We start from the raw sequence: 16,917 nt of genomic DNA, 5'->3' as shown, positions 1-16,917 counted from the left end.
TTTAAACTGTCCACAAGACTGTCTCCTGATTGGGCATTTTCCAAACGTGAAGCTAAGACATCAGGCAGTCTGGCTTCGAGTTCAGTCTTAGTTGAGGAGTTGATGCATCGCCGCAGTGATAAATAAGGTTGTTGTTCCACTAAACACGGCAGCGAAACTGTAAACCTAATAAGTGAGTGATCAGAGACCACTGATGTAAGAGGCATGATGTCCAATATTCGTGACAGCAATACCACGTGCAAGAACTAAATCCAGGGTATTTCCACTAATGTGCGTCGAGTCCCGAATGCATTGCTGAAATCCTAATGCATCCACAATGTCCATAAATGATTTGCAGAGGGGATCAGAAGGCTTATTTATATGAACGTTCAAGTCACCAATAATCAGAATGTTATCTGCACCAGTTGACAAGTTACAGATGAACACACCAAATGCATCTAAGAATTCAGAATATGGGCCAGGAGGCCTATATACAGTGACAAATACGGCTGATTTTTATTCTTCTGACCTTGGCAATGCGTAATATCCTGAGCAGAGCGGAGAATCAGATGCTCAAATGAGTGATATTTGTAACCCCCAACAGCTAAATAAACTAAACCTAGATTTATAAATAAGAGCAACACCCCCGCCTTGCTTCGCATCACGAGGGATGTGACTAAATGTATATGCTGGTGGACAGGCCTCATTTAAGGGGAGGACAGCTGTAGGTTTAAGCCAGGTTTCACATAACCCAATAATATCTAAGTGATGATCAATAATTAGATCATAAATCAACAATGATTTTGAGGACAGTGATCTGATGATTGGCTGCAGCCATCTGTCAGTCATCAGCTTGTGGACATTTGGCCAATCACAGGATAGCTTGTTTTTGTGAGGAGAACCTGCAGTCATTGTCCTTGAATCTGATTGGCTCAGTAACATTAAAACAAGTCATTGTTTGGGGAAAAGGACTTTTGAGGAACTCTTCAGATGGTTTATTGGTGAGTGCAGAGTTAAGCTGATAATCAGAATCTGATTTTTGCTTTTGGGGGTGAACGCTGAACAGAACCGGTCTTTGAGGTTATCTTTTCAATCTTCTGTCTCCAGGACAACTTTGGTTTTGACCTTCAGGCTGTTGAGGCAGCCACCAAGAAGCACGAGGCAATCGAAACTGACATTGCAGCATATGAGGAGCGGGTCCAGGCTGTGGTGGCCGTGGCCAGGGAGCTGGAGGTGGAGCGCTACCATGACATCAAACGCATTGCTGCCAGAAAGGACAACGTGATCCGGTTATGGGAGTACCTCCTGGAGCTGCTGAAGGCCCGCAGACAAAGGCTGGAGATGAACTTGGGCCTGCAGAGGGTTTTCCAGGAGATGCTCTACATCATGGACTGGATGGACGAGATGAAGGTCTGCAAATGACGGCATAGTTTGGATTGCTCTAAAATCTCGAACCCTAGCAGGCTTAGCTCTTCATGTGTTTTTCTGGGCAGATGCTGCTGCTGTCTCAAGACTATGGCAAACACCTTCTGGGTGTGGAGGACCTGCTGCAGAAGCACACCCTGGTGGAGGCCGACATCGCTATCCAAGCTGACAGGGTGAAGGCAGTCACCAACAGCGCCAACAAATACTCTGTCAATGGCAACGGTTAGTACAGACATCTTGTTCTAATGCTTCCATGATTGTAGTGTATTTGTTGTGTGTGTGTGTGTGTGTGTATTAGATATGAATCTTGACCAGCTTCACTGATTTTGAATGTTTGGAATAAAGCTGTTATGGTTGGGAGTTATGACAGTGAACTGGAACCAGGACTTTGGCTGACAGAGTAGAACCCCAGGATGCAGGTCAGCTCAGACACAAAGGATGGCATTAAAGCACAGTTTTATTCAACACAATTAAAAATCAAACAGTCAAGGGTGGAGACAAAACGGGTGGAGGAAATCCTCTTCATAAACTAGTGCAGCCAAACTGAAGGCTCTTCATACTGGAGTGATCAAGCTAAGAGTCTTCTTCTCAACACTGGAGAGTTCCAAACACAGACAGAATGAACCAAGGAGTTTCTTTTCTTCAAAAATGGTCAGCTCAACACAAACAGAGTTCCTTTCTTCAAGGGAGGCGAGTGTCAACACAGACCAAATTATCTGAGGATCTCGTCTTCATAAAAAGGAGTGCAAACAGAGAAGTCTGTCAGAGGTGGGAATCAACTCAGGAATCTTCTTTATCAATAGGTGATGAACAAACTGAAGACGCTGCTTCATAAGAGTAAAAACTCAGACTATATACAACTATAGAATGTCTCTTTCCTCTTAGGAGTGGAATACAAACTCAAAGACAAGATTCACCCGAAGTCTTTTCTTAACAAAAAGATTCAAAGCCAGAGAACAGAGTTAACTGAGAAAGTCTTTTCTTGTTAGTAATGAGTTCAACTCCACAGTGCCAAAACCAAGACCATACTCACTACCAAGAGTGGCAACAGGGAACACCATGAAAATGAAGCCATCAAACTATTATATACAACAGACATACATTCAGACATGCATAAATGCAACAGACCTGCAACTCAGTACTTTCAGGGCTGGTGGTGGTTTGATGCAAGAAGCAGTAGGAGACCAATGCAAACTCAGACATGGCTGGTGGTGGAGAATAAGTAGCTTTATCTGATGACCAAGCAGTGGGTCCGGTACATGTGAAGTCAGATATACAGGCAGAGGTATCACACATGGAACAAACTGGGTCATGTGTTGGGAAAGTGTAGTGACACGGACCCACAACAGGGGGCGTAAATGAACGGACAATAGAGGGAGTTAAATTTGAACACTTTACTGTTGTGAATGTCACAACCACACACAGCAGATTACAGAATAAATACAAGTCAATGGATAAGGTGTCGTGTGGGCAGGCTCGACGATAGGAGACGTCCGTCTGGAGAAGAACCGGAACCACATGATTTCCACCGCCACCGAACCCGAAGGATACTGGAGCCGCCAGGTCCCGAGTCCCCCAGGTGGCCACCATCTCAGCGTGTCGGATCTGGTACTGCTGGCGAAGAGCAAAGACAGTCAAATGTGGGTGTGTGTACACCCTGTAACAATAACGGTGGGAATTCCACCTCCACCGCTAACACACACTCGTGCAGCGTCTGAGTAACCACTTATCTGGTGGGAAGTAGAACGAAACAGTCGCGGCCCACGCGGGTCCTCTGGGTAGACAGCTGCAACAAAGTAGTTCTTGTAATCACTTAGTACAATACGCAGGCAGAGAAAGTTACCTCCAAAGAAGTACAATATCTCGGCGACGTGGTGGAGGTGTCATCCTGCTTTTATCCGGGGTGAAGTGCAGATGATCGGTGACAGCTGTCATAGTTGATGAGTGACAGCTGTCACCTCGGCTGTTCCTGTAAGGCGGCAGCGCCCCCTCGTGCCTGAAGCCCGCACTTCAGGCAGGGTGCTCTCTGGTGGTGGGCCAGCAGTACCTCCTCTTCTGGCAGCCCACACAACATCATGGTTAAAAAATGAACGGAATTCGTACCAACGGCGTCAAGGAATATAGCAGGCAGGGCAAAGACAGAGTCAAAAAACAGGCAGAGTTCAGGGCTCCGGCAAGGCACAGGACGGAGTACACAAGCAAGGTCAAAAAGACTAGAGTGCAAACTGGACAGGACGAGAGGCGAGAGAGTGATCAAAGTCAACAATCCGGCTGTGGAACTGTGAGGGTATTAATAGGAGCAAACTAATCAGGGGTGATGTGAAGCAGGTGTGTGGAAGGTTCTGGAAAGAGGGGTGGTTTAGTGAACAAAGGAGGGAAGAAAGGCAAGAGAGTGTGGGAGGGAAAAACAAAGTGGTGCAAAGCAAGATATGTAGGTGACAGAAAAACTAACTGAATAACGTGACGTGTTCTAGACAAACAATAATGCATGAGCAAAGCAAAAAGGGGCGGAGCTAAGAAATACTGTGACTAGTCTAAAGAGGGCAAACAGGCAAATAACTAACTAGAAAATAAATGATGATAAGCAAACAAACCCAGAGGTTATAGAATAGCACAATAAATAACAAACAGAACTTAACGTGATAAGAAACACTAGAAGATAAATAACCAAAACCTGAGACTAAAGCATAAAACAATAAATGTGATAAACAGAACAAAATTAAGACTAAAGCAACTAAAGGGACCAAGAGTGAAAGCAAAACAATAAACAGTAAAGTAAAACTATAAATGTGGTAAGCAAATGATACACAGAGAGTAAACAAACAGAACCAATTAGAACCAAAGCATGACCATGAAAACTTGACGTGACATGAAAAAAACACAGAAGGCTCAGAGCATGGAAGATGAACAGGGTCGAGAACTATACCAGCAGGCCCTAAAGGGCCATATATATATATATATATATATATACATATATATATAAACCAGCCTTAATTGTTGCCGGTGTAGACCCAAACAGGTGAACTTAGTCAGTCAGAGGCTAATGATGTGTAGGGGATCTCAGAAAACACCAGAGGGCAGCAAACATTCAGACGTGACATGAAACTGAAGAGAATAAAAGACAACACCAGATGGCAGCAGATAGTCAGACATTGCTCGAAACTGAGGAAAAAAAAAGGCAAATGCAGAGACTATGACTTGTACGCATATGAATGTCATCACTGACAATGATTCGATACACACCTCAATACACTACAAGGGGAGGTGATGGTCTAGTGGTTAAGGGCCCTTGGGCAGCACCCTCACATTGGGGGAATGCTCGTATTCATGTGCGTCAATTTCAGTTTTACAATTTATTTTCATTTATATAGCGCCAAATCACAACAAAGTTGCCTCAAGGTGCTTCACAAGTAAGGTCTAACCATACTAACCCCCAGAGCAGGAACACAGGCGACAGTGGTGAGTGTAGCCGGTTGTGACTGACTGCGTTGTGTTTGAAGAAGACTCTCAGACGTGGGTCTCTTTGGAGGTCGTCTCCATTTCATTTTAGACAAACAGTGAAATAAAAATAAAAATCCTCCGGTCAGTGGCTTCAACACGACATGCCCCTACACAAATTAAATGACACAAACGTATGTTTCAGCATATTGTAGGTGCTTTATAATAAACCTAAACTAGCCAGTAAACTTAATAATGCAATTAACAGAGTCTAAAACAGTAATTCCCTCCTGACTGCGAGACAACTTACCCCTCCCATGGAGATCAGTAACAAAAGGGGAGAGGAAAGGCGCGAAAATGCTACTTATAGAGCGGCATGTCACATTAAAATGTGAAAGCAGTGGGACAGACGCAAATTAAAGTTCCACATACTGAGCTGGAGGCCCAACCTGTCAGGTATTAACAAAAATAAATAAAAGTTAACACAGATTTTGTGTAATTATAACAATAACATATTTGACACCCACACATTGCTGCTGTATAATTGGCCCTGTTACATAAGGAAAAACTCCCTCTGATGATTTGAGGAAGAAACCTCAAGCAGACCAGACTCAAATTCATGTAAATTTGATAGCTTAAGTATTTTTTATCTTGATAGTACTTGTATCTGGATGTGTTGCTGTATGTGGTTAACTGAACTGAAAAGGTTCATTCTAAATGGTAAATGGACTGCATTTATATAGCGCTTTTCCATCTGCATCAGACGCTCAAAGCGCTTCACAGTAATGCCTCACATTCACCACGATGTCAGGGTGCTGCGATACAAGGTGCCCACTACACACTGGGAGCAATAGGGGATTAAAGACCTTGCCCCAAGGGCCCTTAGTGATTTTCCAGTCAGGCTGGGATTTGAACCGAGGATCTTCTGGTTTCAAGCCCAACACTTAACCACTAGACCATCACCTCCCCCTCAGAAGTTAACACAGTCGGCCCCAAAATGGCGCCATGTTCTCAGTTGATGCCACTCTCTGAACAAAGGGACTCTAGTGTAAAGTAGAGTGCTTACATACTGAGAGTGGTGACAAATAGTAGTTTTAAGCCATATTACTTCCAAGCTCAGTCCATTTTTCACTGCATATATTGTCTTTATGCACGGCAACATGGCAGTAGGGTTAATTTAGATCTAAAAAACAGATTTGAAAAATTATTTACACAATTTCACCTGAACTATTAGCCACTGCCTTTTTCCACACGCTTTGAACACTGCAGCTTTTACAATGATGCGGCTAATTTGTGGATTTTTACAGGCTTTTTCATAAGTCAAAATACGTCAGTTGATGCTGTCAATTGATTTCCTGAAAGTTGTGTTCTTCATGCAGTGTAAATTCACACAGTGTAAATATAAGGTCTTACCCGTTTGTTTTAGTGACAAAAATTAAAGTCCCTCTCCGGCACTTTGCGCTGTCACATCAGTTAGCGGAGTTCCCCCCCACACACACACCGGTTCTCTGTTTTGGTGCTACAAGTTGAAAAAGTCACAGCGCCTCATTAATGTCTCATTTACCACAGACTCCATCTGATCCTGGCTGCATGTGATGAAAAAAAGAAAAAGTTCCAGTTACTCAGTTCTCTGTGTGGAGCAGAGATACCGTGCACGTGCTGGGTGACGTGCGTGTCAGTATTTACATGTAACACTCCAGGGGAAAAAAAAAAACATTTACAGTACATATTTAATTAAAAGTTAAAAAAATCTTTGTCCAACATCTTTCTGTGTAAATATCTCATGTTACAACGTGGAGACCCGTCGCTTATAGACAAGTGCATCTTATTTCTGTACAATTTCTTTTTTCTTTCTAAAATTGTTGGGTGTGGCCATTGCGTAAAAAGTCACATGACCTAATTAAGCAGATGTAACAATCTGCTTCACTCTGAGGCTCCCTTTAAATGCGTGTTGAACATGAAGACTTCAACCTTTATAGCACTTTTTAAATTTGTTAATGGACCTAGTATAACTTGACTTATGAGTATTTTTTACACCATGCGTTTTCATGAATATTATTGTCATTTTTTGTTTTTATGTACACACACGCAGCCAAAAGGATCATTTCCTTCTCTACTGCAGCAGCGACAGCGGTGGGAAGAAATATGACTCCTTCTTCCTCATTGGTTGGCTGGCTCGTGAATTTTCCGCCAATCAGACGTCACTAACCCCACATGTGTTCACTAACCCCACGTGTGTTTGATCACAGCCCACCCACCCCACATGGGTCTGATTGTGTGCACGTTTTCTCTTTGTTAGTGGTGGGAAGCGTGTGTGGTTAGTGTTTTGTTGTTGTTTGTTTTGTTTTTTTTGTTTTTTTTTTTGTAAAAATGGGGCGTTTTATGAATGTGGAGCAAGTGCTTCAGTTATTTTTTGAACTGGAGAAAGGCAGGGCGCACAGCACATCGTCAGAGTCTGACAGACAGTGAGGATTCTGGTGCTGAAAGAAAAGATCCCTCTTTTGTTCTGGAGGAGCAACCAAAGCAGGTGGATCCACCAACATGCACACGGAGATCTGAACAGAGGGTCGGAGCGCGCGTTTCTGTTTCCACATCCAGATCTCTGCTCGGACGCACAACAGAGACACGCCCCATAGACACGCCCCATAGACACACCCCATAGACACACCCCAGCGCTGACTGCTGGAACACTGAGGAGGATGCCGACACCGCTCCAGCAGTAAGCATATTTCAGCCTCGGTGAACACCAGGAGTCCAGGTTGATACACTTTCCACCCAAAGTCCAAAAGACCTTTTTCTTTTGTTTTTTGCAACTGACACAATTAGAACAATTTGCACCAACACCAATAAAATTGCTGCAAAATACAAGGCATTACAGAAAAAAATAGAACTGGACAGACATTGAAATGGAAGATCTGTACAAATTTTTGGACTTCTGATATACATGTCGTTGGTGTCACGGGCAAGTCTCCAGGACTACTGGAAACAAAATAATATTTTGTCTGTGCCCTTTCCAGCGAAAGTAATGTTCAGAGACAGATTTAGATCGATATTCTGGAACATCCACCTAAGATCCAGATGAGGCTGTAGAAAATGATAGAAAAAAGGGAACAGCAGGTAATGACAAACTGTTTCGAGTCAGGCCTCTTTATGATGACATCCTCAGTGCCTGCCAGGCTTATTACCACCCGAGGAGGGAGCTGGCAGTGGATGAAAGGATGGTGGCAATGAAGGCAAAAACTGGAACAAGTCAACAAAATGGGGCATGAAACTTTTTGTGTTGGCTGTTTCAAGTAATGGCTACACACTCAAGTTCACCATTTACACTGGCAAGACTGGGAAGACACAAGTGAGCACGGGCTGTCGTACGATGTGGTCATGAACCTGATCCAGTCGTCCTCACTTGGTGCTGGGTACAACATTTACATGGACATTTTTTACACGAGTCCCAAACTGTTCATGGACCTGGTTAACATGAAGTTTGGGGCATGTGGCACATACAGGGAGAACAGACGAGGATGCCCCAGAGGGAGGGCACATGCTCTCACAAAAAAATCTGAAATAGGATCTATAAGATGGATAAGAGAGGGGCCTCATGCATTTTCGGGTGAGACAGTGCAAGAAGAGTGAAGGATGGGAAGGATGGATGCTGGACAGTGAAAGACATTCCCTGTCCTATCCCAGTGTTGGCTTATAATAAAAACATGGGTGGAGTCGACCTATCTGACCAGCTCATCCAGTACTACTCCACCCATCAGAAAACTGCACGCTGGTACAGGACAAAAGGCAGACCGAGGTGCCAACGGTGCCTTCAGGTGGACAACAAAAGGAGTGACACACTGTGGAAGTGTCAGGCCTGTGATGTGCCCCTCTGTGTTGTGTTGGACAGGAATTGTATTTTTGAGTGGCACAAATAGTTTAGCATGTCCTGCACTACATTGTACATATGTTTTTGAAATTTTAAATTTTATTGTGAAATCTGACTGTTTTGTAATTGTACAAAAAAAAATGCCTGAAGCATTTCCTGCATTTATGTAAATAGTTGTATTTAACTTTGTTTTTTGCTACATTTGTATATATGAAAATGGTTCATTTAACAAGTTTGTGGTTTTCACAGTAAAAAAAACAAAACAAACTTTTTTCTACTTGGATTTTATGTTTTTGTGTGATTTTAGGTTCACTGTGTTAATACAGTCGATCAGAATGAATGAGAAACTGTAAAGTCACACAGGTGAGGTTGTGCTGAAAAAAATGACCCAAAACAAGGCCAGGTAAACACTTTTTAAAGGTGAAACCAAAAATAGTCAAAAATGGCCAATTATACCCTGGACTCTAGAGCATTAATTATTGATCATTGAAGGCTTTACAAGAATTTTAGCACAAAACTGCTACTTAATACACAAACTTTAATTTTCTATACCTGCTTACTCCAATCAAGGCTCCACAGCAGGGCCGATCCCAGCAGTCACAGTTGGGGGGGGGCATCCTGGACAGGATGCCAATCTGTTGCAGGGCCACTTCTAGACAGACAAACTCAGTCACACTTGTGGTCAATTTAAAGTTTCCAGTCCACCTAACCTGCATGTCTTTGGAGGTGGGAAGAAGCTGGAGCACCCGGAGGGAACCCACACAACATACAAACTCCACACAGAAAGCATCAGCTGGACTTAGAGGTCAGAGGTCACAGCAGCAGCAGTGTTAGTCAACACTTTTGTTTCACTAAATTTTCTCATTGTGTCTTTTGGCAGGCTACAAACCCTGTGACCCTCAGGTCATCCAGGACCGTGTGGCCCACCTGGAGTTCTGCTACCAGGAGTTGACACAGCTGGCTGCTGAGCGGAGAGCCCGCCTTGAGGAGTCCCGCTGCCTCTGGAAGTTCTTCTGGGAGATGGCCGAGGAAGAAGGCTGGATCCGGGAGAAGGAGCAGATCTTGTCTTGTGAGGAGTATGGCAAGGACCTGACAGGGTCACTGCGCCTCCTCAGCCAGCAGCGTGCTCTTGAGGATGAGCTGAGCGGCCGTGCCGGGCACCTCCAACACACCATTAGCGAAGGCCAGGCCATGATAGAGTCCGGCCACTTTGGTGCAACCAAGATCCACGAGCGCATTTCTGACTTACAGTCCCAGTGGAAGGCGCTGGAGCAGCTGGCAGCCGTGAGGAAGAAGAGGCTGGAAGAGGCTTTGGCGCAGCACCAGTTCCAGGCAGACGCAGACGACATTGATGCCTGGACACTTGATGCTTTACGCATCGTCTCTAGTGGCGAGACAGGTCACGATGAGTTCTCCACTCAGGCGCTGGTCAGAAAACACAAGGATGCAGCAGCTGAGGTGGCCAGCTACCGGCCCGTTATCGACTCCCTCCATGAGCAGGCTACCTCGCTGCCCAAAGAGGAGGCAGAATCAGACAAAGTGCGTGGACGGCTGGCTGGCATCGAGGAGCGCTACAGTGAAGTGTCAGAGTTGACAAAGCTGAGGAAACAAGCGCTACAGGATGCATTAGCAGTTTACAAGATGTTCAGTGAAGCTGATGCCTGCGAGGTCTGGATCGTTGAGAAGGAGCAGTGGTTGAACAGCATGGAGATTCCCGAAAGACTGGAAGATCTGGAGGTCATACAGCACAGGTAGGAGTGCAGGTGTTGGTTTGTACGTACTGTATGTGTGCCCACACACTGGCATCGCGGTCACACGGACGTTACTGTCAACAGGTTTGAGAGTCTAGAGCCAGAGATGAACAACCAGGCTTCTCGTGTTGCTGTTGTGAACCAGATCGCCCGGCAGCTCATCCACAGTGGTCACCCAAGTGAGAAGGACATCAGGAGCCAGCAGGACAAACTCAACAACAGGTACTGGAACTCAAACAAGTACAGGAACTCAACCATGGGGACAGGAAGTCAAACAACATGGACAGGAACTCAGAAACAACAAGTATAGGACGTCAGCCGCAAGTATGGGAACTCAACAACAGGTGCAGGAACTTCAGACATCAAGTATAGGAAGTCAAACAGTAGGGACAGGAACTCAGAAACAACAAGTACAGGAAGTCAGCCACAAGTATGGGAACTCGACAACAGGTGCAGGAACTTCAAACAAGTACAGGAAGTCAGCCACAAGTATGGGAACTCAACAACAGGTGCAGGAACTTCAAACAACAAGTACAGGAAGTCAGCCACAAGTATGGGAACTCAACAACAGGTGCAGGAACTCAAACAAGTAGAGGAAGTCAGACACAAGTATGGGGACTGGACAACAGGTGCAGGAACTCAAACAAGTAGAGGAAGTCAGACACAAGTATGGGAACTGGACAATAGGTGCAGGAACTCAAACAAGTAGAGGAAATCAGACACAAGTATGGGAACTGGACAATAGGTGCAGGAACTCAAACAAGTAGAGGAAATCAGACACAAGTATGGGAACTGGACAATAGGTGCAGGAACTCAAACAAGTAGAGGAAATCAGACACAAGTATGGGAACTGGACAATAGGTGCAGGAACTCAAACAAGTAGAGGAAGTCAGACACAAGTATGGGAACTGGGCAACAGGTGCAGGAACTCAAACAAGTAGAGGAAATCAGACACAAGTATGGGAACTGGACAATAGGTGCAGGAACTCAAACAAGTAGAGGAAATCAGACACAAGTATGGGGACTGGACAACAGGTACAGGAACTCAAACAACAAGTACAGGAAGTCAGCCACAAGTATGGGAACTCAACAGCAGGTGCTGGAACTTCAAACATCAAGTACAGGAAGTCAAACAGTAGGGACAGGAACTCAGAAACAACAAGTACAGGAAGTCAGCCACAAGTATGGGAACTCAACAACAGGTGCAGGAACTTCAAACAACAAGTACGGGAAGTCAGCCACAAGTATGGGAACTCAACAACAGGTGCAGGAACTTCAAACATCAAGTACAGGAAGTCAAACAGTAGGGACAGGAACTCAGAAACAACAAGTACAGGAAGTCAGACACAAGTATGGGAACTTGGCAACAGGTGCAGGAACTCAAACAAGTAGAGGAAGTCAGACACAAGTATGGGAACTGGACAACAGGTGCAGGAACTCAGACAAGTAGAGGAAATCAGACACAAGTATGGGACTGGACAACAGGTGCAGGAACTCAAACAAGTAGAGGAAATCAAACACAAGTATGGGAACTGGACAACAGGTGCAGGAACTCAAACAAGTAGAGGAAATCAGACACAAGTATGGGGACTGGACAACAGGTACAGGAACTCAAACAAGTAGAGGAAGTCAGACACAAGTATGGGGACTGGACAACAGGTGCAGGAACTCAAACAAGTAGAGGAAATCAGACACAAGTATGGGGACTGGACAACAGGTACAGGAACTCAAACAAGTAGAGGAAATCAGACACAAGTATGGGACTGGACAACAGGTGCAGGAACTCAAACAAGTAGAGGAAATCAGACACAAGTATGGGAACTGGACAACAGGTGCAGGAACTCAAACAAGTAGAGGAAATCAGACACAAGTATGGGGACTGGACAACAGGTACAGGAACTCAAACAAGTAGAGGAAGTCAGACACAAGTATGGGAACTCAACCACAGGGACAGGAAGTGAACCACGAGAGGGAGCTTGACCACAGGGAGAGAACCTAAATAAGAAACTGCAACATATGACAGAAAGTATACTGACCATCAGGTGCAGAAACATGATCATTAGGGTGGTCCTGATTTTGAAAAGTTTTGAAATTTAATCCTCTGACCCCTGAATAGGTTCCAATTGATGAAAAAAAAAATGCTGTGTAAAATGTTGTTTGTATAAGTTTGCTGTTTTCTGCTATATAACGGTATACAAACTAAAGCTTAATGGTGCCCCAACCCAACCTGAACAACACGTCAAAGGTCCTGATGAATCCTCCTGTGAAACTCCACAGCTGATTTTCAAGCTTTAGTTTGTGCAGCGTTATATATATGAATAAAGCAAACTGTCAATGCTTTTGAGCTCCCACGAAAAATTAATTTATATAAACAAGTTTTTACACACCATGTTTTCTCATCAATTAGAACCTATTCAGGGGGTCAGAGGATTAAATTTCAAAACTTTGCAAAATCAGGACCACCCTAATGATCACAATCTGAAAATGTAGGTGTCACTTCAGCTTCAGTCACTGTGCTCTCTGCCACTAGGTGGAGCCAGTTCCGTGACCTGGTTGACCAGAAGAAAGAGTCCCTGAACTCAGCACTGGGGGTGCAGAACTACCACCTTGACTGCAATGAGACCAAGTCCTGGATCAAAGAAAAGACTAAAGTTATCGAGTCTACACAGGAGCTGGGCAATGACCTGACTGGGGTCATGGCCCTGCAGCGCAAACTTACCGGTATGGAGCGTGACCTGGCTGCTATTGAGGACAAGCTGGGCGACTTATACGGTGAAGCCCAGCGGCTGGCGGAGGAGCACCCTGATCAGTCCAAAGCTATTACAGGCCGCCTGGCAGAGATCACGGCTGTCTGGGAAGAAATGAAGAACACTCTGAAGAACCGTGAAGAGTCCCTGGGTGAGGCCCGAAAACTGCAGCAGTTTTTACGTGAGCTGGATGATTTCCAGTCCTGGCTGTCCCGCACCCAGACGGCCATCGCCTCTGAGGACATGCCCAACACATTGGCCGAGGCGGATAAGCTGATGGCCCAGCACGAAGGAATCAAGAATGAGATCCAAAACTACGAGGAGGACTATCAGAAGATGCGAGACATGGGGGAGATGGTGACTCAGGGCCAGACTGATGCCCAGCACATGTTCCTCCGCCAGAGGCTGCAGGCGCTGGACACGGGCTGGAACGAGCTGCATAAGATGTGGGAGAACCGGCAGAGTTTGTTGTCCCAGTCTCATGCTTACCAGCTGTTTCTCAGGGACACCAAGCAGGCTGAGGCCTTCCTCAACAGCCAGGTGAGATCTGCATGGCTGCACGGTGGGTGTCAGACCTGTCTAGTCCTTCTCTGCTAAACAGACGCTGGATTTGATGTTCCAGTACTGGAACTTGTCAGGTTGTTGGAACTCATTTGCCCCAGACAATGAAATGTAAAAACCTGTGGCCCTTCAGCTAGTACCACCATAAGCCAGACAAGATGCAGATGTCTTAGTTTAATGTGTCCATTAATGCAAAGTCTTCTGTTTGTAGAAAATGTAGGGTGCATTAGAATGAGCGTGATGGTTCCTCTGTAAGATCATTGCTTGTTGAGTTCTGTTCCCAGTGCCACTTGTGCAGTGAGCTCTGCAGCATGCACACTACCAGAACATTCTTTGCATTTCCATGCTGTCATTCTGCAGGAGTACGATCTTGCTCACACTGAGATGCCCACCACACTGGAGGGTGCTGAGGCCGCCATCAAGAAGCAAGAAGACTTCATGACCACCATGGATGCCAACGAGGACAAAATCAATGGGGTGGTGGAGGCCGGGAGGCGGCTGGCCTCCAACGGAAACATCAACGCTGAGCGCATCCAGCAGAAACTGGCCTCCATTGATGACAGGTGAGTTCATTTAAAACTTTAATTCAGAGTGTGATGAGAAATTTCAGTAACGACAAGTTTAAACTCATCCACGGAGGGATTATGTGGAGCTAACCTGCCCATCTGTTCATCAGGTTGGAGCCACGCCCACTGACATGGACATAGCTGTCTGTGGCGTGGCTACAAGTCCTCCAGCCCAGTGATGTAGGAGTAGCACTACAGTCACGTTAGTAAAAGGACATACTGTGATTAGAGACAACAGTCCCAAGTCTCACATTAACAAAAATGAAAGAAAAATTTAACAAATTCAAGCATGAAATGAAAAACACATCCAGACACAGCGCAGCCAAAAATGTTCTAATGTGAGAAAGGCTACTTTGGCTCTTCTGCATACAGGAAGTCAGGGAGCTAAACCCCAGCTAGTAGGAGGAGCTGTTGGTTTAAATAATGTGTGAAAATGACAAGCACCCAATCACATGGAGTCAGGATCAAGGTCTAAATTGAACTAAGGATGGGGCTGATCCGGTCCAGAAAAAAGGAGCCTGAAGGAATCACTTCTGGAGTCATTCCAAAAACAAGGTAAACTTCCACCAGACAACGTGAAGGCTACAGGGATTACCGAGAAATTGCTCAACTTCATCGTACTTGATGGCCAACCATTATCAGTTGTAGAAAACAAAGGATTTTGGAGGCTAATTGCACACTTGCAGCCCAGATATACACTGCCCTCCAAAAGGATTGGAACACTTGTATTTCACACGTTAACTTGTTTATGCCATTTCAAAAACAAAAAATAAAAATTTCTAAAATGATCTTCCTTAAACTCAAAGTCAAAGCAAATCTCTACAAATTGATAATGAATTAAAAATTTAAAAGCCAAGATGATGGTGTGAATAAGTAAGTGCCTCCTTTAGGGCCCCTTCACACATAGTACGAATAAGTACAAATCACGGCGGAACAGCTCGTATGAGTGAGCCATGAAAACATCAAGTCGACGGGCAGGTGGGGGCGAACCTGCTGCGACGGTTTCATGCTGCAACGGTTTCACGCATGAAACTGTCGCAGTGAGAACACAATGCGAGCAGCTGGAGCATGTGTAATCACATCACACAGCTGCTGTGAAAAAAAAGAAAAAAATACATGTCACCCACAGGATTTGAACCTGCAATTTCCAAAACCTGTGATTGCCAGCCAGAAACTTTACCACTGCACTACCATCACTGTTCTATAAAAAGTGTGGAAAAATGCCTGAAATCAACAAGGAGATGGACGTATTTAACAAAATAAAACTGCACACCATAAAGAACCACCGCATTTTATTGAATCCCTCTTATCGAGCGAACAATACAAGTATGAACCATCTGTTTCTCTGTAGATGACCCGTGGTCACAGACGTACAGTCATGACATGACATGAATGGAGCAGTGCGCCTGTATCATGTCCACATCATGTCCAGCAAGCACGCATGTCCGGCCCCATACACGTCTTGTGGACAGCATGCAGCAAAACAGACACCGCGTCATGTGGAACAGAGTTCACGTGGGTGACGTGACATTCAGATCACCCGCTGCATGATGGTCTGTTTCACCTGGGGCCGCCTGTCAGTGTGCACACTGTGCACGCTCTCCAGCCCGTCACAAAAGTAATATATGTTTTTATGTATTGCCACATGAGGACAGCAAGTACACATGAGCGTGTCCGTTAAAACACGGTACGTGTTCTGCAGCAGCTGTGATGTCCAGGACCAGCGATGTCAACTGCTGCTGTTGGCAGCCAGCTATGCCCCCTGTCCAGTCAGCGCACAGACCAAGGTGTCAATCTGTGATCAGATGAGAGGTGCCTCGGCTGCAAGGGGGGCACACAAACCACATGCATGCCATATGTTGGGGGGAGCGTGCGAAACACACGCACACACGTGTTGTGGGGGAAGCCGACACTCTGGCACGCCACATGTGTACTTGGCAACTTCACAGTCATGGGGACACTTAGACAAATTTCACCTCCAGCTTGACAGTGATTGTCTGCAGTCTGTTGTTGTGCCAAGAGTGTGACTGGCCACACATTTTCTAAGTGCCAAGCGAACAGTGTTAGATGTGCGTGTGTGTCACCTGGAATTTGGCCAACACCTGCCGCGAGAGGGTTCGATGGGCTCTCACAGTGCACACTCTGTCTTTCAGCCGGTGGTGTGCACAAATAGTTCTAGCAACAGTTGTACGAGGCGTTAGAGGCAACTATGATTTTACACAATTGACATGCAATTCCTCCTTCATGCACTAGTCGACTTTAATCGTGTTATGTGTCTTAGTATCACACATACACACCATCACTTTTACATCCAGTTTTCTTCAGAGAAGTCAGGGGATGGATACATGAACATTTCCAAGTCACTGAATATGTCTTGGACCTCATTTCCATCAGTTATGTAGAAATACAAACAGTATGACACTCATGGTAAATCTGTTTGGAGTAGACAGTTCTCAAAAACTGAGTGATTGTGCAAGAAGGAGAAGAGTGAGGAAAGCCACCAAGACACCCAGACAACCCAGAAAAAGGTACAGGCTTCTGGGGCTGTGATTGGAGGAATTGTGCAGAGTGCAAGTTTTGTA

General features: G+C 45.2%; 1 protein-coding gene across 1 annotated transcript in view; it reads left to right on the top strand.

Moving 5' to 3' along the window:
* The window catches only part of LOC117525724 (spectrin beta chain, non-erythrocytic 1), a 141,468-nt gene that overhangs the window by 83,283 nt on the left and 41,268 nt on the right, over positions 1–16,917 (top strand). The window contains exons 12-17 of the mRNA XM_034187651.1: positions 1,087–1,389; positions 1,473–1,626; positions 9,591–10,461; positions 10,546–10,683; positions 12,992–13,748; positions 14,130–14,332. Of these exons, the coding sequence (XP_034043542.1) occupies positions 1,087–1,389; positions 1,473–1,626; positions 9,591–10,461; positions 10,546–10,683; positions 12,992–13,748; positions 14,130–14,332 (2,426 nt within the window). The remainder of the gene's footprint in view (positions 1–1,086; positions 1,390–1,472; positions 1,627–9,590; positions 10,462–10,545; positions 10,684–12,991; positions 13,749–14,129; positions 14,333–16,917) is intronic.

This window comes from Thalassophryne amazonica, chromosome 15 (genome assembly GCF_902500255.1).
Source record: "Thalassophryne amazonica chromosome 15, fThaAma1.1, whole genome shotgun sequence".
Lineage (NCBI taxonomy): Eukaryota > Metazoa > Chordata > Actinopteri > Batrachoidiformes > Batrachoididae > Thalassophryne > Thalassophryne amazonica.
This window is presented reverse-complemented; position numbering and strand designations above follow the sequence as displayed.